Source organism: Sardina pilchardus, chromosome 18 (assembly GCF_963854185.1).
Source record: "Sardina pilchardus chromosome 18, fSarPil1.1, whole genome shotgun sequence".
In the NCBI taxonomy this organism is placed as follows: domain Eukaryota; kingdom Metazoa; phylum Chordata; class Actinopteri; order Clupeiformes; family Clupeidae; genus Sardina; species Sardina pilchardus.
This window is the reverse complement of record NC_085011.1, coordinates 19,966,106-19,988,756: the sequence shown is the minus strand read 5'-3', so window position 1 is coordinate 19,988,756 and position 22,651 is coordinate 19,966,106. Positions and strand designations below refer to the sequence as shown.

General features: G+C 42.9%; 1 protein-coding gene across 1 annotated transcript; it reads right to left on the bottom strand.

The window, feature by feature from the left end:
* Nucleotides 1-1,221: 1,221 nt before the first annotated feature.
* Nucleotides 1,222-15,944, bottom strand: hmgcll1 (3-hydroxymethyl-3-methylglutaryl-CoA lyase like 1). Its single transcript, XM_062519742.1, has 9 exons — nt 15,662-15,944; nt 14,725-14,802; nt 13,975-14,082; nt 13,544-13,639; nt 13,147-13,295; nt 11,987-12,050; nt 11,620-11,808; nt 2,650-2,775; nt 1,222-1,941 (listed from the first exon to the last, which is right to left on the bottom strand). Exons 1-9 carry the CDS (start codon nt 15,755-15,757, stop codon nt 1,831-1,833), a joined length of 1,017 nt encoding a protein of 338 aa, XP_062375726.1. The 5' UTR covers nt 15,758-15,944; the 3' UTR covers nt 1,222-1,830.
* Nucleotides 15,945-22,651: the final 6,707 nt, after the last annotated feature.

Here is a 22,651-nt window from a genome sequence, read left to right as displayed (position 1 = left end):
ATCTTGGTGTAGAATTAGTGGCAGGGTATAGCAGCACTCATATTTTAGAGGCGTAATAAAACTTCAGTTTCGTTTACTCAGAGTTTCCTGGTTATTTTAAGGAAAGTCTTTAAAATGTGTGACAGTACCTCAGTAAGTGATTATTCAGCTGCCTATATGAACTACCAACTATTTCACAGTACAGGCTTTCCGTCTCCATTTTAGCTCAATAGGTCATGGTCATTACTGTGACATATGGAATAAAAGTGTTGATGTTCTGTGCAGTCCCATGTTGATGAATACATTTGAAATATATTTCATACAGTATATATAATATATTATTGCACGACTAAGCCTATATTTTATCTGTTTTATCCCAAAGCTGAGGTCCCTTGTTAATCCACATTTACAATTAATCAACAATCACTGAAGTAAGGCATATAGCCCACAGATAGGGTAGACCTTTTTTACATGACATTTTAAATTAGCTCACAAATAAGTGAACAATCTCAAGTTTCATGTGTCTTTATTTGTACATTTCTGTCTTTTTTTGTCCTCAGCCAGCTTCTTTTTTCTATTTGCACTTTGTAAACGAAGAGACAATACCCTGTGCCTCAATATACACGGTCTGTATTTCTGTTGACTTTTTCATCCTTTGTATCTGAAATATGGATGTGGCTTGATCAATTGTCCCTCTGAATGGTAGCACACAAAACCGAGATGGAGCGCCACTCCACTCATTTCAAAAGGTCAGTGTGTGCACAAGAGAACGTGATATATAAAAAGCATTTTGAGGTCCGCTCAATGATTTGTGTCACCAATTAATGAAGGGCAAAACATCACTTTTTTACATTGCAATGCTTCTACAGTATTTCATGATTAAATTGAAGTGTGGTTGTTCTATGGTTTAAAATGACTTATCCTGGAAGAAATGGGCATGTCTCAAGCCGAGCTATTTCAGACCCAAAGCTCGTCCTTGACAAGACAACGAGCATGCTACATCTTTGATTGCTCAATCATGTAAGCATGATAATTACAGTAGTTTTTAAAGTGTGTCTGATATGAGCGACTCATCTGCTGTGTTATTGGTTACTGGGTGATTGGTTACTTGGAAATCCCATATTATCTCTGTCTTTTTATATCAGAACCTGTGGCTGTAGCTTTAAATGAATGTTTCCATGTTGTACTCAAAAATGAAATAATCACCTCTTGGAAATGTCCTACGCTTTTAATAGAGTTTTACACTAGCGAATGCACAGGGTGCAGGCACTGGTACAATGTGATACCCTCACACATACTGTACTGTATTATACTGTATATTCACTTAATTGGTTTCTCGGGCCATAACATGTTGATGTTACATGACAAAAGCACAGAAAAAACAGTCATGATAAGCCTTTGGAAATACCACACTCCATGTTTTCAGGGAAGATTTAGGAAATGAGCATGTATGATGAGGAGATAATGATCAATGTCTCAGTAGCTTTAAAGCCTTTCTGACCTCCAGAATCCAGTGTGCCGCTCTGTCTTAATTACAAACACATTGGGCAGGAAATGAAGAGAAGAAGGAGAAGACCCAGTAGGAACAGACAGAACAACCTTTAAATGTGAGGAATCGACCTCTTAGGGATTGATATTTATATGAATGTTATGGGGAATCAGATGCCAGAATGTTAATTCACATGTCTAGAAAAATAGTTCATATTTCTCAGGAGTTAAAGTGCACATAGTACACGTAGAATGATCTAAAGTTAGTCAGTTAGTACTTATATTTCAAGCAACAGAAATATAGTGCAAAGCTATTCACAGAAAATGCATAGTATGCATTGCATCTAACATATCATTATTAAATTATGGGACACAGTGGCAAGATTTGGCTTGGGCAACTTTGGAGTTGGTTCTGCGATTTAAGGCTTGACAGATGAATTCACCTGCATTTATGACTTTCGAAAGATTCACCCCCTGGATTGGAAAAAAAAAAAAAAACAGAATTAGTTCGACGAGTTGCACACACATTTCTCGAACAGCAGGGGGTGCAACAGAAAAAGGAACCCATGGCCCGGGATTAAAGGTAAATTGAGCTCTCAAAACTCCTCCGAGCAGTTAAAAGGTTAATGAGGCGATGCAGCTGTAATATGAGTGAACAACAAGGCTACCATGATCAATGTGGGGGAAAATTCGGTTTTAAAGGAGACAGAGCATGATCGACTGGATTGCTTGGGTGCAAGAGCACACAGCACAATCAATTGCCTGCCTGAAGCACTTAAATGTCCTTTTGTTACAAAGGCTGATGTTCCAGCAAGTCTCTACCCTATTGACATGTACAGACCACAGGGGTCCAACGGCGTGTGGGTATTCCTCAGAATTACAGTTGTCTAGAGTATTGCTGCAGCAGAGCCTCTTTCTCCTCTCTCTTTCTCTCTATCCCTCTCTGTAAGATTCCAACTAAATTATAAGATGAAGTACATATTCATCAAACAGATTCATTCATATGCATCCCCTATACATTAATTACATCAAATTGTACCAATTGCATGATGTGTTTTATAAATGAATGTCACATGAGACAGGTGTACTTGATCTGCACTCTTTCTCAGTGGGGCTGCACCACCTCTGTGAAAAAAGAAACAACGGTAGGATTGATTTCTCAGGTAATATAGACACACTTACTGTCTCGATGCCCAGGCCGTGGAGCATATAGACAACATCCTCGGTTGAAACGTTGCCTGAGGCTCCCGGGGCATATGGGCATCCTCCCAGTCCTGCCACGGAGGAATCCACCACAGAAATCCCCATCTGAGCCGAGGCGAGCACAACAGGAAAGGCTTTCAGTGCCCACAAAAGGTGAGCTGGGTGTAAAGTCTCCCTACAATGCTATCAGTTATCCTTTATTAGGATGTTCTGTTCCTGTGTGGTTTTGTTGCCTGAGAATGTGCTGCATAAATCAAGGAGGGGGGTTTTTCGGCATGGCTTTGTTTATTATCTGGCGTTGAGGGCTCCTTTTTGTAGGAGAATGGAGAACTACACTACCCAGGAGGCCTAATTATCCAAGACAAAACTCTCTTCTCGAACAGCAGCACAGCTTGTATATTGGTGCAACGTGTCGCCATAACCATCTTCATATTTGGCGGGAAACAAACAGAAACAGAGCAAATAGGAAGGAGACTGGAGCACACTGATCTCAATAAGTTTGTTTGCACCAATAAAAAACTGCAAGTGAGATCAGTGTGCTCCAGTCTCCTTCCTACTTGATTCTCCTGAAAGTCCTACTGAGAAGCACCTGAAACAGCAGACGATTTTGGATTGATGTGCAGAGTTCTTCATTTTAACAAGAAACAGAGCAAACTCAGTTCGACGATATCTGCACTGAAGGACCTGAAAATTCACTGTCATAACATCCATTCACTGTAATGCCATGATTTGTGTATATATATCATTTTTACATTAACTCACAAATATTAAAGCATGCTTTTTCTTTCTCTAATTCTCAGGTTTGGTTTTAAGGCCTTGCAGACAGAGGAATGACAGGACAGAATAAAACACACTGTGGTTTTCCCTTCACGGCCATTCCAAAACCAATGTGTATAATACTTCATTGCAAAAAACGGAACACTTCCACCCGAAGCCATAAAATAACTCAAATTTAATAACACAAAGACCCCATCCTCAAGCCGGGAGCACAATCCCCTCACAGTCTTCTGCTCCTGAGTAAATAGCATGGCCCCATATGAAATAATAATCACCTGTAAGAAAAGGTCTGCCTTGTCTTTTTGAACTTCCTCAGATTCAATTTGGTTTTCACGGTGCGTATAATCAGTGTAATTGTAGGATTTCTACACACAGTGGGGAAACTGCGTACGACGGCGCTATATGCGTCTGGCCTCCATATGAGGATTAATGATGCGTTGTAGGCCTTTCTAGCACGCCTGAGCTTTCCTTGGATCGCACAGCCACATACTCTGAAACTCTTGACTCGCAGAGGTCTTGACTTTTTGTTCTAATCTTACAGCGTACCCTGACAAAACCCCATTTGACATTTTTTTTTTGCCTGCATCAACAATGTTTTCACACGAATGTGTGAAACGATGTTTTCTTCAGTGCTTTCAACTTTCTGAAATAATAATAATAAAAAATGAACAGATGTACTGTAAGATAACACATGGTGCATGGTTAAGGTCCATTGTTTTCCAGACCAGCAATGCAGGTGTGCAACTTCACTTGCTGCAACCAGGTGGAGGAAACTGTATGACATCTCTCTCCCAGGACCCTGGGCAGGGCTTTAAATCCATTAAGCTATTTACAGGAGCTTCTGGAATCCTTTCTCTTTGTCACAACAAATTATAAAGCCAGGCCTGCCTATTTTTCAGGACCGTTCGCAGATTAAGATATCAGAATGTTTTCCACATGTCCCTGCGACTGTCTGGAGGATCTTAAAGACGTTTTCCAGCTTCCGAGGCCGGGCCAGATGTCGGGAGGATCTCACAGTGAGGTGAAATTAACGCGCTTATCCTCCCCCTGACCCTGCGCAGTCGTCAGGACAGATCAATGCCGCATTTGAGGTCCTTTTCACCCTTCGGGCAGAGCCGAGTAAACAAAAAAGAACAGGAGCCTGTTTTCCCTTTTTTTTAGACAATGGTTGTAATTGGTGCCTTTTCTCAGGGACAAGGCCTCATTCCATTGGAGAGCTGTGTGAGCAGGCTGTAATTGCTGTTTGTGTTGGCAGAGGGTGGGAGCGATCCGTGTCGGTGTGCAAGCGCGGTCGAGATTTCCAGACCCTTGGTTTCATTAACGTCAGCGCAGGATATTGTATTGGGCAGACGGTTTTGTTGTGTAAACACGGAAGAGGCGGTAATTTACCGCGCCAATCCTCTTGTGTCGAGACGCTAACGACGAGCAACCTGGAGGGTTCCCAGAGCGAAGCTGTTCCCCACTGACGGAGCGGTACGCCTCAAAAACGACGGCTAGCCTGCTGTGAAAAAAACACTACCGCTTTCTGTTGCAACGCGCACGGCCACTTGGGGAACAGCGGTCAGGAACTCCAAATTGCAAGTGTTCAATTAACTTAACACAGCCAAGAAACCAGATGTGGAACTGCTGCTAAAGGGCTTGCATTCAATGAGCTGTAGCCGCTACGAAAAAAAACAAAAAAAAACTTGCTGAATTCTTGGGAAGGTTATGAAACCTCATTTTCAGTTTTTCTTTCTTCAACCACAGGGTCAGGGTTACCGAGCTCTGTTTGGCTGGCTGGCTGGCAGCTCTGGCCGACTGGTACAGCACTCCGCAGGTGAGCGAAAAAAAAAAAAACTTGAGGGGGAATGCCGCACCGCACTCCTCATGTTTTTTGTTTGCTTAGAGTCCAGCAGTTTAGCAAGTTGCGCTTGCGAATGACTGCTGCAGCCTTCTGACTCAGCTTTTGACATTCTCTGTGTGCAGTTGTACTGGAGGCTCACAGTTCAATGTGCTGACAACTTTCCGTCTTGGGACAGTTCCTCCCAGCAATAAATAAACACGACTACGTCTATAAAACCACAGCCGTTCACTTGTACTGTATTTTTGGCCGATCAGAAGGTAGACAAAATATAATGAGTTATTTTCAAGAAAAGACGGAAATTATAAGTCAGGATCGGGGCAGGGAAGCATGAATACCCTCTATGATCTGGGAGCATGTGTGCATGCCAAGGTAAAGACCTTACTCCTTACACACAAATGACTCAGTTTAAGCACCTGGGCGGGATACTCTGCGTAAAGCCAGAGATGCACTGTGACATGTTGAGTGAGTAAGTGTGCGAGTGTGTTTGTGTTACTGTGTGTGTGTGTGTGTGTGTGTGTGTGTGTGTGTGTGTGTGTGTGTGTGTATGCATGTGTGTATGTGTGTATGTGTGTGAGAGAGAGAGAGAAAGAGAAAGAAAATAAATCATAGTCTAGCTGTACAGTACTTCAATCCATCTCTTAAGTGTCAGTTCAGCAGACATCACTTCATCAAGAGCAAAGCCCCTAATCCCTGTCACACAGTAAGATTACAGTTCTCAGTAAATCTCAGTGATAACGCAACCACGCCGTACAGCCAGTTACCATTCACAGCCAGCTACTAAAACAAAAACCCCTGAAAGTTTTACACGGTCAGAACCCCTTGTTTTCCCAAGGCAAAAAGAATTCGGTGGGGCTGGCTTCCAGTTCCATAACACGTCCCAGGGCTGTGGCTATTAATCGAGCGTGCCTGAGGGAGAGCTATCCTAATCTCGCCCTCTCATTGAGAGCAATATTTTCCACTGAATGGCCCACTCGTTCATTCCCATGGCAACCAGGGGGAACACACTGCGCCAATCTCAAGAGGGCTAAATCTCCAATAAGGCTCCAATAATTCCTCAGCACCGGTCATTGGAAGGTTAATTGAGACCTGCAGAAGCTTGTTGACCATAGCACATGCTGGATAAAAGTGCTGGCAGTGGTTTTTATTTTATGGACAAATCTGTTAGGTACCTATCTTATTTTTGTGAATCTATCGGTCAAAAATTAAGTTATGCAATCATAAGGAGCCTTCCATTGGCCATTACAAATGGTTTTACGCTGTCACAGTGGCCTTTCTACCACTGACCTTTCTCAGGATCACAACATGAGAATCTGTCCCATCTGTGAAAGGGTCACAGTCCATCAGGAGCATGAGAAGTTAATTGACAACATGTCATATCAATCCCAACATCATCCTCAAAGATACAACAAAGAAATAGTACTATCTACACTTTTTACACTACATCAGTCAAAACAACAAAACATTACTCATAATGGTTACATTTTCATTTGTAGTGCAGTCCTATTAATCTCACTGACAAATCGCTAGTTCTCCACTCTCATCTTCAACTCTGAGATGTGAACTTCATTCAGTCACACGGCACATGAGAGAAAGTCAGGCCATTCTCACCTGAGCTGAAACTCAATGGATGATCTCAAACAAAGGGCCTCCCAGCAGGTGCCAGGGCTGCCTGAGAAACCTGAGAGAGACTAATGTAATTTTCCAAAAATGTTTTACACAAATCCTCAATCTAATGTAATTTTCCAAAAATGTTTTACACAAATCCTCAATCTTATTAGCATCTTGTTCTACCAGCTGAGATTTAAAAAAATAAATAAAAAAAAATAGTTGAGAGCTCACTTTGTTGAAGTAATTAGCTTCCACTAGTCATCTTCTTCACTTCAGCTGCGATTTCATTGTGACAATGTGTTGAAGTCTGCTCACATAGTATTTCATACTTCTTTAATATACTTAGAGAGTGGCTGTAAGCATATGAAGGTATTTTAAGTGAACGTCCCTAATCTGGAAAAGTTGAGGGAGCCCTGGGCCTTGAGAGTTGCAGCCAACCCTACAGTCCCCTGGAAGCAAAATCAACATTCGAAGGACTGGAACCAGAGGGGATAAGTGACATTTTGGGCCAAACTGAATGTTATACATCAAAAGAACTGGCTTAATGAGATTTTCATGCATTCAAAGGTCTTCCTCTGGGGACTCAGATATGTGTTTTTAATGCAGACGATGGAAGTTAATAACCACAGTCAGGTAAATGGGATGGTGGTGGTCCATTTCTTTTTTATGCTTCACTTGTGATTTTATAGAAAATCATTTACAATTCATTGGCTCAAAGCCATACACTATTTAAGCTGGTTAAGAGCATATTTCGATTTTCTTGAGAGCTGGGTGAAGCTCGGCTCCCCAGAAAAGGACAAAAACTCCTGTGAAAGTCTCCCCTGACATGTTTAAGGGAGCTCTAAAAAATGGTCCATTTTTGTGTTTTAGTATATATTTGCTAGAGTCAGTTATCTTTCTGTCGTGGGACCTCACAGTAGTGCTGAAAGCTCTCACTAATGCTGTCCCTCAAAACTGCATTTTTACTGATCTTGACATCGATCAAGCGTGATGGTGGCGCTTGATCTGCTGATCTGCCGGTTTGAAGGAGATTGTTGCACTTGATACAGTACGTATGCTGACAGAAACACTTGTTGCACACCAATGTCTACCTCAAATAATTAACTATTGTTACACTTAATTTTAATGACGATGATGAATCCACAAGTTTCTTGGGATGGGCACTGTCACTGTATGTTTGATGCATGTCCACGCAATGTCTCATCATTGTTAGGAGGACAGACTGCCCCTTCTTTGTTTATTTAAATTTTTTCAGAGCCTAGGCTGCCGACAGAGAACTTTTACAGTGTACTCACGGAAGGGCAGCCAGTGGTCATGAGAAATGATTGCTGAATGTGATTTTTAAAAAAGAAATACTCTTGCGTAATAAAATAATCACATCCGTATTAATATCATAGTCTACGAATTGGCGTATTGTGCTGGTGTGTCTACTTGTTGCCAATTCAAGAGTAATATTATCAGTCATTGTATCAGTCTCGGCCACAACTAACCGGTTATCAGCCCTAAAATTCCATAGAGTTGCATCTGTACTTCACAAATTCACAGACAATGTTTCATTTTAATGTTTCATTTCAAAACCTGCATGTCCTGACATGTCTAAGGCGCAAACCAATATTCAGACACAAAACCCATTGGCAATCCCTTTGATTAACTTAAGTTATAGTATAGTTATGTTCGACTAACATAAGTGATGCCATTCATCTGACATCATAAGATGGATAATTTGGATGTGGGTTGGATATCCAACCTGATGACCCTATCAATCAACCCTGCTTGCAAACAGTTTGCCACAGATGATTTGAAGGTTGTCTTCCAGTACATCCAAACCCCTTCTACCATCCTAAGGTGCTGACATCAGCCGTTCCGGAATAGAATCATCAAGCTGCCTGCTGTTCACCAGACGTCCAGCAGCAGAGCTTTAGCTAAAAAGGTGAGAAAGGTGCCTCAGTGAGGTAGAAACGCGAAACGTGAGACCATTAACTAACCAGATCAAATTATCCAATGTAACTAAACATAAATGCTGATTCAGACTTTGTCCGAACTTTCAGGTGTGAAAACGTGCTAAATTACTCTGAGACAAGCAAGAGCATATTGCAGAACTATACTTAATTGTGAACTGGTCTGCAGGCTGTTATACGGTGAATGAACATCAAATGTTGCCTGCATCGACTGATAGTTTGGTATAATTTGTCTGCAATCCAACGGTTTTCTCATTCAACAAGAAAAATGTCCAGATGCACATTTTGGCATTGGTTTGCTCAACATGATCCACTGCATGGTTCAGTTATTGATATGAGAGTTTTACTAGCTCACAGTGCTGAGTGGATGCGTTTGGGCTATTGAGCCCGAGCACTGTCCCTGTTGGGGGCCAGGGAAGTAGGAATGCTTGCAGACCAGTAAGCCCAGCGAGACCTGTCTGGCCATCCCACTGCCTGTCAGCATGGTCAAAAAAAGCCTGCCTCTGCTCACAATGAAAGGCTCCATGAGATTAAACCTTCCCAGGCCAGGCCTGTGAAAGAACACAACACACTTTCCTATTGCTCTCTCTCTCTTTCTCTCTCTCTCTCTCTCACACACACACACACACACACACACATGCACATAGACACACACACCATAGGAAATAATAGTCTGAAAAGAAAGGTACAAAGAACATGGCATGTCTTTATCATGAACAAAAGCAGGGGTGACTGTGATCTGACAGGGTTAGCTAAATTCATTTCTTGCTCAGTTGGTGGTGGGGGACTCCTGGCATCCAGTAATGAAAAGCCATGATAACATCTTTCATTTCCACAAGTTTTTTTTTTTTTTTTTTTGGGGGGGGGGGTGTAAATGGCCAGCTGAACTTCCTTGGCTGTTATTATTTTCTGTGGTTTGTGAGAGGCAGCTGTGATGAATCAGTCTTAATGCTGATTCACACTGAGGAATTTCACCTTGTCCCTGCTTCTCTTCAACGTTGTCAAAGGTACCCAACATCATAATGTCTGGAACAGAGTTATTTTACACGGTCGCCCCAGCCGCTGAGACAGCTGAAAAAGGCTCTATCGTGCACACAGACGCTTGCTTAGAATAACTCAATCACGTTCAGGAGATATTTCTGTCCTTACAACAACACAGGCCTTCCTGGCGATCGTCAGCTTTTCTTATGAGCTAAAGCTGCTTTCGGGAATCTGTAATTCAGATCACTCACATCCTAATATGTGGGGAAACATGATATGGAGGGGGGGATTGGGGGGTGAAAGAGGTATAACACAATTGCTTGTTTGAATTCAAATTAGCTGCTCTCTGTTTCTTTGTAATCTTTTTTTTTTTTTTTTTTTTTTTGAAATAGGACCCTCAAGCATGACACCCAATTCACAACAAAGTGAGGGAAATTCATGGGCAACCTTTGTGAAGTGCCGACCCCAGTTAGGGTTACAGAGTTACAGCTGGAGAGGCATGGAAGCGGAGGGATCGGAGGACGGAGGGTTTCGGGCGGGCATTTTACCAGAGTCTGGGCCCCCACCCCATCCAAACCCCTGCCCGTCCACCATGTGTTTAGTAGTGGGCGATGAAAGGATAATTCCCCCCTTGCCCTTTAAGCAAAGCATTGTCACAGGGTTCAACGGGCTAGCGACAGACGAGCTGGGATCGCTGCAGGGCCCCGCCGCTCCTCTCCTCCCCTCTCCTCCCTACTCACTCACTCCTCTCCTCTCTTCTCCCCTCCCTCTCTCCTCTCGTCTCCCCTCTCTTCTGTCCTCTCCTCTCCGGCTCAGGGGCTTTGTCAAGGCCAGAGCCCCTGTCATATGAAACAGACACCCAATAGGTAAGCCTTTGTGTCGACCTCCTGACAGCCGTTGACCCGCCCAGCCCCCGAAGCGCATCCCTGCGCGGCCCGGGGAAGACAAACTGTGAAAGAGAAGCCACAAAGGCCCCCAGAGAACTGATAGTGCCGCACCGGCGAGGGCTCTGGCCTGTGTCTGAAACGCCCCTGGACTGATGGCTTCTCCCAAACAAAAGCTGGAGAATCATATCAAAGCAGGGTCAGAAAGAGAGAGAGAAAGAGGGAGAGAGAGAGAGAGAGAGAGAAAGACCGAGAGGAAGAGAGAGAGAGAGAGGGAAAGAGAGAGACAGAGAGGAAGAGAGAGAGACTACTCTGATTCTTTGATTATTACTATTCTCTTCCTTCCTCCCTTTCCCTTCTTTCCTATACAGAGCACTCCCTCAGCACATATGCTTTGGCAGTCCTGCGTCATGTTATGTTCACGCCAACAAAGTATCTTTTGAATTTGAATTAGAATTGAAGTGTCTGCCAGGTCAACTTAATGATTTGCTCTTTAGTGTGTGAATATGCGATTCATGAACAAGAGGTAATAAGCACGCCCGCCAGCCGTGTTTTATGTTATTGAAGGGGATTTTGAGGAGACGATTTCTCTTTTGGGGAGATTTTGTTGCGTTTTCTTTTTTGGCTCCTGTCAGGCATCTGAAGCCACTGTATCAGGTTCCTTTTTAACCCTCCTCCAAATTGATGTTTTCCTTTTCAATTCTACGCAAGGTCACAGACAAGGTTTGGACACCAAATCCCAGATGAAGTCTGTCTCCCCTCTGCAAATGCAATAACTGCTAAAAATAACTTTATGAATGGGTCATATGCTATTACAATTTGCTCACCTACGCACTGCTACCACGACATAAAACAGAGCCCATTTCAAAGGCAACTCAAGCAATAACCAGGCCCTCACCTGCAAAGCAATGAGGATGTTGGCTAGAGCTTGCCCGTACGTATCATGGCAGTGCACTGCCAAGGCACTAGAGGGTACCTCCTTCATGACACTTTGTAGCACCATGGCCATTGATTTGGGGGTGCCCACGCCAATAGTGTCACCCAGAGAGACCTCGTAACAGCCCAGATCATACAGCATCTTGGCTACCTGAGTCAACATAGAAAAGAAAAATTAACATTTGTGGAAAGTTTTGTTATATTGACATAATGCCAAACTGATTTTTGACACTGATTTACACTGACAATGTGCGTGTGGATGGGAGTAAAGAAGCCTGTTCGTTAACATTATGGACTTTAGAGAAGAAAGAGGATGGAAAGAGGCTCACCTCGGTTACTTTAGCCGGTTCGATGTCTCCCTCATAGGGACAACCCAGAGCACATGAGACATACCTGAAGAGAGAGAGAAGAGAGATATTTTGGCTCTGCAATGAAACACTTATGTGGTTAGTGTGATGACACAGAAGTGTTAATGGCAACAAAAGACCTTTAAGGGGTGGCTAAAACAGTGCCTTTATAGCCAATGTAGATGAGCCAACCCTCTTCTGACAAAGGAAAAAATAAATAGTTCTAGCAGCACAGAGAGGACACTCTAAAACATTTGCAGTTGGGGAACATAACATTTGGTCGGTGTTGTTCATGTTGCTAAGTAGAGGCCACAATGTTGACCGTGGGAATGAGGAATGAGTCCAGGAAAAAAGAGAAGAAGTAAAACTATATGTGCTTTCCATATGTGTAGGAAACGTTTACTGCTTGACCAGCGGACAAACAAGTGAAAAGCTGAAAATGTTTCTCCTGGGCTCCTGGTTGTTAGACGATACATCAGCTAGCTACCGGAATTTCCATGGAGTCTTGCTACACTCTGGAAGCGGGTGGGGGTGGTTTGGTGGTGGTAAGGGGGTGGGAGGGGGGGGGGGGCAACTGCTTCTCAGGCATCTTGAACAGTGGGCACTCGTTCCCGTTTGCCAAAAGGAGAATATGAAACTGAAGTGTGGCCTTGGGAAAACAACAAAAAAAGCTCTTTCTTTTTTAAGATTAAAGACTGCTGCCACACAGGTTGACAAGCCATATTTGCTTGGACACATCTGGACTTGTAGTTGTAACTGATACAAAGCTCTAGATTCTGCGACTGCAGGCATCTGGAACTTGACTTATTTCTCCATTAATAAATGAAATAATTTCACACAGTTTGGGTGCCGGATACAACCCCCTCCCTCTTAAAAAAGCCTAAATGAAGTTCTGCTTCATGTATACATGATACATTATGTGAATGAGATTTGACGACATCTCCTGAGGTGAGCATTTACAGAAGCCCCCTTTTTTTAAACAGAGACTGAAACATGGTCAAATACTCTAAGGATATTACCACGTTTATACATGGGGAGCAACATAAATACATACACAATTAAACATAGACAATTCCCAAAAAGCAGTAGCCCAGTGCACTGCATCTGTCAAGCCAAATGACTCAGCTGGGGGCCAAACTCACCCCCGCACTGGTATGCCTGCCTGCTTGGCGGACGAGATGACCTCTTTAAACCTCAGCATGCTTTCCTCGATGGAGCAGTTGATGTTCTTCTTGCTGAACGTCTCCGAGGCCGACCCGAAAACAGCTACTTCAGAAGCCCCCGCCTCAACCTTTCAGATGTGGAGACCGTCGGAACATGGATATAAATCAGTCAAACTAAACATTTACCGATCGGGCCAAGGCCCTCCTTAGGATGTAAACACCACCATTCAGCCAAAGGTTAATGGAGGAAGACTCATCTCAAGTCAGGTCATATGCGGTGCATGGTGATAAACATTTAAAAACAAGTCATCAACAATTGTTAATAACTCCAAAAAAAGAATGTTGTGGCATAAATAATAAACATGTTTTTGCTCACAGCAGCCTGGTAGCCATGTAGGTTAGGTGTTAAGACTGGATATTTGACATGAGGTGACTTGGTTATCCCTTTAAGCACATCAACATGGTCAGCCATCTACAACACAGACAAAGTAATGTATAAGGATTAATGTATTCAGCAGAACGTTTAAAGTATTTTGAAAGCATTAGGCTAGTTTAACTAGTATGGCAAAAATGGCATTTTAGGTCTACTCATTTATAACTTCAACATTTAGGATTAACAGCAAGTTGCTGGAAACCGGCAGATTCAACATATCTCGCAAAGCTATAGTGAAAACATCTGCGTGTTTGATGCATAACTCCAATGCCCGTGGTGCAGGTTGTGTTCTGCAGTCTCGCGGAGAACAATGAATGAGCGCGTCGTAAATCACTCAACACACTCACTGCCCGCACACAAAGACGAGCTATTACCTGTGGTACCCACTTTGAGGACACAAAGCTGGTGGCTTCAATCACGGGCAGGCCCGTTTCGGAGAGCATGTTTATCAGCTGGATTTTGACCCCTGTCGAAACCATTTCCTGCAAAGACAATGACACTGAGCTGGCTTTGAGGATCCAGTTTAGCCGGAGGATCAGAGGTGCCCCTCAGCGCATCTGTGCAATTCAGCTGCTTTGCGTTTGCAATTGGAATAATTTACTGCATTCAGCTGCTGCGTTTATACCTCAAAAGAAGGATTTCTCCACGTCGCAGCGAGCTGTTATTCAAAAACCTTAACACTGTCATCATGTCCATCTTGAGAGTTACAGCATTACATGGTTGTGGGAATGATAAAGATATAACTTACTCCTATGCTACTAAACTTAAACATATGAGCCATCTGGTGGGACCATGTCGTGTTTCCTATATATTTCAAGGTCGGTTTGTGTTCATTTCGTCAATATAGTATTTGAAGGAAAAATATGAACCATATGTTTTCAGTAATCATTGAGAAAGATCCATTTTGTCCTATTTCCATGAACCAACAGCATGAATTGCTCTACAAACCATTCTCTGCCTCCTTAGAGAATAAAGACTCCTTTCTTCAAACCTTGTCTGGTATATTGTACTTAATATGGCTGGTACAGTGGATTTTCCGAGATTATTTATTTTTGGTTAAGTGAGCGCAAAAAACCGCTCAATCTGAAACACTGTTTATAATTAAAATAATGTGTGTAAGATACCTTTTCATTTTGCAGTCCATCTCTTGGTCCAACCTCAACAATTTTGACCGTTTTGGGAAATTCGCAAATGGCACCAAACTGCAAACGACAGATTGCACTCAATGAACAAAATAACAGGGTAACGAATGTGTTAACCTTGTGTTGAAACTTTTACAGTCTATGGCTTACACATTTCATTTCATGGAGAATCTAACAGTCTGTAAAGGATGCATAGCCTACTGTATGCAAAGTTTCCTGTCAAATGATGCATTTTACCGTGTGTGAGTTGTAAGTCAGGAGACTTTCGACATTAGATCGGTTGCCAGGTCATTCATAATGTGTCTGGAAGACATATTTCTCCCTTTCAACAGTAACACTTTGTTCAGCGTTGAGCTTTGGAGGTTAGGGTTAGGCAGGAAGCTTCACATGCCTGTTAGTACATTTAGACAGAATAAAACAGGACCTTAAGAGAGAATGAAGTGCCCTGGTGAGATGCTATCTTGCGTTAATGTTGCATCTGTTCTAATTCTACTAAATCAAACCTGGGGAAAGAAAGGGAGTTAACGGGGCGTTCACTCAATTCATCCCACTCGAATGACAGTGGAAAGGGCCTAGCTTGTGGGGGTGGAAGAGGGGGCCTTACTCTACCTCCAGTATATCAACAGGGTGCATCGTCTGAAAGCCCTGTCTGATTCATCAGCGATAACTCATCCATAATTTACGTCCCGGTATTGTCATGCTCGCCTTATTTTAAGTAGCTGCATCACACCGAAAAAGCCTGCCGTTTCCTTCTGCTCTTTACCACGGCATCGGAGCTTTCCCATCCGCAAATAACAGACAGTGTAAACAGCAGGCAGCAGACCCAGTCTCATGCGTAATGATGTATTCCGCCCCCACCCCTCTTCCCTCTAAGTCACATGTGTGGTGCATGTGCGGTAGCATGCAAGAGTTCCCCAACCTTCTCCTCCTGTAGCCAGCGAACCAGCCAAGGGTAATCCTGCGCGAGTGTTTCATAGCTCAGACAGTGCTTCACCGCGGAGGGGATGTTACCCATCGGAGAGACTCCCGACAGGTTCTTCAGGTTCGATGCGCTGGAGAGAGACCCCTCTTTGCCACGGGGACACCTGTGGTGATGGCGTTTTCTCGCGGCCTTCACATGCGGTATTGAACGTCCCCGCTGTGAGCTCTGTTACGCTTTGAAGAAGCGACGAGAGTCGCAGTCAGGCCTCGCTGGCAGAGGAAATCACATCAGCGAGGAGAGTGACTCAGCGGTTACCATGGCAGCAGCATCTCCACCGTTGAAGCGAGAGAGAGGGAGAGGGAGAGGGGGAGAGGGGGATTTGTGGGGGAGGAAAGTGTCAGCAACATGTAATAGGGTAGCTGACTGTGTGCACTGCTGGAGGAGATTATAAACGACTCTCCGAGCTGTGAGATCCTAGCGGGGATGTTGGAACTCTATGGGGACTCGGCACCGGGGCAAAACAAAAAAAGACTACCTTGCCCAGCTCACCTAGCTCTCCTCTTCGCGGCGGAAATATAAGGGGTTCAGAGAAACATGCTGCCTTGATTGATCTCCTGTGACTGAAACAGCTGAAGGTTTTCCATTGCCAGTCTTGCCACTGTTGCCAATGTCAACTGTGCAGTGTAATAGAATCCCTCTGTGAGGCTGGGGCACAATTTACTGGTGAAAGAGCCATTCTTCCTTGCCCAGATGTTAACAATAGAGGGGCTTAATGAAGTCCTAGTGCTGAGTCCTCCTATGACAATAACCTGGTGTGCAGGGAGAGATATTTGCATCCCATTCAGGCAAGGGCAAGACTCTGGTATGACCAGGTTCCTTTGTGGAAAAAGCCCAGGTATCTCCCATTCATGGGTTGTCACCATTTTACAGTTTAATATCCCCCCTATTGGGGGAGCACATTCCAGACAATTTCTGTGTAAAGGGCCAACGGGGATAAATGGCAGTAAGGCCCATTTGAAGGCCGTTTGATGTCCCTTGATGTGCCCTGGAAGAAAGAATGAATGAAAGGAAAGCCACTGGTGCTAACAATGACTTAATTCACCAACGATTCTTATTGCATGACATCTGTTTTTTGTATTGTTTGTTTGTTTCACTAGGATTCACAATATATCTACATTTGGCTCCAATCTACAAATGGAACTGCCCTGGTGCACCAGTCTACACACGGAAGTGTCCTTGTGCAAGTAGCCAAAGTGAATGATAAGTAAGTTAGATAGCTCACATAGAATGGTGAGCAAGCCTGTTGGATTTCTGTTGAAGTATTTATGATGTAGTGCATGCTCTCACTATATACAGTATCATTATATCTCCAGAACACTCCTCTTAGTGAATGGTTTTGTATGAAGGAAAATGGCTAGCCTACAGTATATAAGCTTTTCATTCAGGTGTATTGGCCTTTGGGTTTCATGTTTCATGTGCCTGAGGCAGCTTTCTATGTTTGCATATTAACTTTAAATTCACATATCCAGTTGGAAGAAGATCTCATTTAAGCCATATGACAGATGGTTTGCTTGTATTTGCCATGTATAATACAGTATGTACGTTTGAGACTGTTTCTAGGAAAAGATGTTCGGGGTGTTTTTGAACATAACATAGCGAAGACAGACTGGGAATTATTGCACTACTTACCTCTGAAGTGCAATACATAATAACTCAGTTAATCATGGACTCTGGTCCGGTCATTCTTACTTCTCCCATAAGATGCTAATAAATGTTTGCCTCACCCTTTCTTTGCTAAGAAAAAGAAGGGAAAGCACATAGGTATTTTGAATTCCCATGAACTGATACCAATTACAACTGTGCTCAGAAAATGGTAGAACGGGTTTCACTTAACTGTTGCTGCCAGATAATAAATTCAATGCTTAAAACTAAAACCGGCTAAATTCAGGGTAAATGACATTAAAATCATAAATCACAGACCTGCCCTTGCCTCCCCCAACCTTCAAGTACTGATCTAATCAAGACCATTGTGCCAATAAAAGAGTGAGACTCTGCGCTTTTTATCTTTAGGATGAAACAGATGTGAAAAATGCACTTTATATGGAGCAGGTTTCGGCATGGCATCAAAGACGTTTTAAGCCATCAGATAAATACTGAAAACAAAAAGAAACCAAGAAAATGGACTCCAGATTAAATCCATTTTCGTGCCCCATGCGTCTCCAATTCTCAGCCTAGAAGAGCCTGATTACATACTGGGATTCTTATCCACATTGCACATCCTTTAACTGAGCTTCCTTTAAATGAACTACGGCAGATAGATTTGAAGGCCTTTCTGTGATTACATGTTGTTTCTGTTTTTGGTGTCCTGCTATCCAATGACACACTGTGCACACAAATCTTAGACACAAACAATCTGTTGATCCAAACCACCATTCCATTTTGTGGTGTGGTTGGTGTTCCTTACAAGTAGCTAATGACATACCAACGCATGTCCAAATTGAATATAGCACACAAGTGCCCACTGATAGAAGTCAAGAATTTCAGAGTTGCAAAACTATTATGCTTCACTCTCAAACTTAATGGTGTGGTGGAGAGAGAGAGAAAGAGAGAGAGAGTAGAGAGTGAGCAAGAAAGAGAGAGAGAGAGAGAGAGAAAGCCCTTGGGGACATGTCATTTTTTTGCAAAGGCAAAAACCTTTATAAAAACAGTGGGTCACCTTATATAGTTGTTTCAGGAAGACAGGCAGCCCTGAGCCAATTTTCCACTCTTCTCCTCTGAGACGGCATGTGTATTAAAGATTACTCTTGCGCTAGTCGCCTCGCAGAGCAATCATGGCCCAGCCTTGTAAAAGACGACTGTCCCGTGTGCCAAAGCTACCACGAGGAGCAGGTAGGAAGCCATCGAGTATGAGAATTGTTTACCGCGCATATTGGTTTCACAGTTCAAGCTCATAGTAATCAAAAGGTATGCTATGCAAACAGAGAAATCTGAAACAAAAACAATGACCAAGAACCCCCACAGCTTCCTATAAATATGACTCTATTCATAGGTTCGAATAATGACATGTTCAAAGTGGCATCACATAGTAGTATATGTGGAAATATTCAAAGAACAGCCTGGTTGGTAGATTGCATACAGGACACAGTCATATTAGACTTTGAAATATGTGTGTGGATATTTTAACAAGGGCAGAGATGTATTGTGAGGATGTTTTAATTACACTTAAGGGCATTTCAGATGACACTTTTCTTGCTCCTCAAGGATTGTAAACTCACAGACCAAAGAGTGTTCCTCTTTTGCTGTTAAAATGAGAATTTCAGCCCAGTATTTGCTAAAGCACCAAGCATAAATTAAATAAATTGAATAGCAGAGGCGGATGGTCTTTAAACATCTGGCACAGCAGGAGATTAAACTACTTTGCCTCTTCATTAGCAATAATTTATTTAGCATACATTTGAAGTAGTTTTCACCGATCTGAGGAAACAGCAACTAATTACTAAATCATACAGCAAGGGGATAAACATCGAATTAACACAGCCTTAGGGAATATGAATGACAAATTGACAGGCAGCCACAAAGTCAACATTGGCTTCTTTGAGTGTTAGACCAAGATGCTTTGGAGATCTTGGTCTGGCTTTTCCTAAATAATTGCCCTGTTATGCTGATACAATATAATACCTCCAGGCTATACAGAAAAAAACCCACCAAACTGAGCTTGATACACAGTTTGTGTCTCGAGCACATGCAGACACCCTCAGAAATCACTATGAAAAGGCTTAATATTCTGAAGTGGATGTTCTTTTCGTGAATACTTTTCAAGGCATCAACCACCTCACAGAGGGACGCAAGCTATTTGGCAGAGCAAAGCAACGTTGAGAGCTAATCTTAAATTAAGCCTGACAGATCCCAGTTAGCACAGCACCCAGGGAGCCTGCTGGAAAGTCTCCTGTCAACCTCAGGATGGTACATATCATGCGTATGAATAACGGGGGGATACTATTCGGCATTCATTTCACTTTTCTGCCTGTCTGCTAGAGGTTTTGTCTGAGCGGGGAGCAAGAAAAATGCCATTGAATGAATCCAAGAACTGGAGGAATTCAGAATGAATTTCGTTTTGCGTTGCGCGTGGTATTCGTCCGGTATTGTGGGAGAACATCTTCGAGGTCAGCCTTGGGGCTCCGTCCTCGTGTTCCGCAACCAGGCAAAACAAATGCACGCGTATGAATGGACGTGTACCTCAACAAGTCGTATTTCATTGAGGACACATTCCTTTAATGTTGTGCTGTGGCCTTGTGTTACCAAATAGCATGTAAAACCGAGACCCAGATGGTCCGTTCATGAGGCCGTGATTGAGTTGTAATAGAAGACCTGAGCCCACCCACAGTACCCAAATAGAGAGAACCATATGTGAAAAGATGAAGAAAGTAAACTGCAAAACATTTTTATTAGATACAATTTCACCGGCCTTGTGGACGAACTGCAAGCTGACACTCTGAAAATAAACTGTGAGCTGGGCAAAAAAAGAGAGAAAAGAATAGCTGCAGAAAAAAAGATGTAAAAAAATGGAGTTTACCGAGGGATAATGAGGGTGACTTCCACAGAAACGACTGAACCACTAACACAGATGTTATGATGTGAGTGTGTGCACTGGGTGAATGATTCCTTTCAAACAAAGCAGTCATTCATTTGATTATAATCTAATGCACGGCCGATGACTGTTTTTTCCCACACTTGAGAGTATATGGGCCCAGGATGCTTAATATTTATGTTGGTCTTGTTGGTCAATACATTCAGATAGCCACATTTCAGTAAACATAGGGATAATATTTACATTACAGATTTATGGCTGATGTGGTGCATCAGGTCACAAGTCACTTGTATCTGCAGAAGTTATTTCCATGCTAATTTAACTTCACTTAAGGTTTGATTCAAATATAATTGCTTTAAAAAGCTTCTCATTTTACCAAGGTTGAATATATTCAGACCTGTGTGAAATTGAATATAATTTTTACCGCTTCAGCACTGTCCTCTACACATGTCTGTGCGTATTTTACCGGATCTGGGGAGGCTATGGTCCCAAACAGTTTATGCATCTGTTTTCCCTATTAGCAGAACATACCTTGGTGTGAGAGCTGGAACTCAAAACTGAAATGTCAGCAGCACTTTAAGAACGGTCCAAAACGGTGAACCGCTTGCTCTACAGTTTAAGCCCTCCATGGTCATTATGTGGTACTCTGCCAATAATGCTCGGTGCATGTATGAGATAACTCTGTTCGTGAAGTGCAGTGAGGCAGTGACACGCATAGAGAAGCCTTGTTTTTCCAGGTAAACCATTATTTATGATGGAAAAGGCCTTAACACTATTTAATTTAGTGGGCAAAGTCCTCCCCCTCAGCAGCACTAAAAAGTACTCACGAAAACACAAAATACAAACACTCTCAGAGGACTCTCGGGAGATGGTTTACAGCTGTTTTGAAAACTGCCATTCTGCAACAGGCGCCAGGGTGGGGATGAGGATGGGGATGGGGAGGGGACGGAGGAGGTGGGGGGGTTGAGGTGGAGGTTGGAGGGGGGGTGTTTCGGGGCTGTTGGCAAGATGAGTGTCAGGGTAGCTCTGACTCATGCCAAGTACGGGGGGCACTCCCGAGGGGCGCAGGCTTGCCGTATTAATCCACTCCTCAGTATGGCAACTGTTAGCCACCACTTTCATGTGGTTGTCAGGTTTACGCTGGAGCGGGCCGGTGTGACTCCCAGAGAATTCCTTAAAATAGGAGCCCATTCATGGGCGGCCCCCGGTGTTATAGAAAGGAAGAAATTGAGCAGAATTGGAAAGAGCCCACGATATTAAACAGTAGATGGGCTTGTGAGGTGCCAGCAGTCACCATGCGGAGCAACAGGCCACAGGAATGCAAATCAGGCCCAGTCGCCAGGAGTTAAGTTAGCAGGTGGCCTGTGCTATTCATCGGACGTCAACGCTCTTTTTTAGATCAAGCCCCGCATAACATCTGGGCAGACTGGTCACTGGTTTTAATTAAGTGAAATACAGTCACTCAATGTTCTGACATGCCAAGGGAGAGAGCGAGAGGGTGAGAAAAAAAAGCAGTCTGTAAAAAAGGGAGCTGGGGTGTCGGGGTGTATATCTTGGTATGTATCCTGTGTTCGGAAGGGGTCAACCAAGCTGTGTAAATAAATATTAATCTTTAAACTAATGCCCATGTTCACATTGATATCCAAGGCAATTTACAGGTCATGAAAGCAAACGACTTTACACAAATATGTAGACTTTCATTTAAAGACAGCAACAAAAGAATTAATTTGCTATACAATAGTTATGTTATTCATCGGACGTCCAATTTCAGTTCTGTTTCAACATTATAATAGTTTATCAGTAAGCTAAGTAGGTTTGATTTAGAAAATAATTGGCATGAAATTGATCACCCTTTAGTAGAACATAAATATCCCAATGGTTTGAATAAGCCTTTTTTTTATTCAAAAGAGTTCATATTAACAAATGTTCTTAATGTCTCCTGTAATTACTTGAAAACGTTGGGTTCTTTAAAGGCAGGTTATCTCTGGAGAGCATTGTCTGTCTGGTGAAAGGTTAATCATTGGCATTGCTTGGCCTAGTCAAGAGCTGGAATGACAACTATGTCAAATGTCAGTCTGTAGACAAAAGACAGGTTCTTACTTTATCTAACTAAGATAGGCAGTAGAGAAAATAAACAGAACCCTACATTTGATTGCAGGTTTCCAGAGTAGTTGCATTGCTATTTCAGTCAGAGAAATTGTGCTGCAGTGGTTATGTCTACTCCCATTTAGTCTGTGAATTAGAATAAAGTGCACGTAATGCTATCACGGACAAAGAGAAGAGCCAAAGAGGTACCTGAAACTAACAAAACTATCCGTCTTCTCCAAAAGCTTTAAGGTTATTTAACGAAGCAAGGTTATTTAATGAATTATAAACAGTATAGGCTGTGTTTGTACACT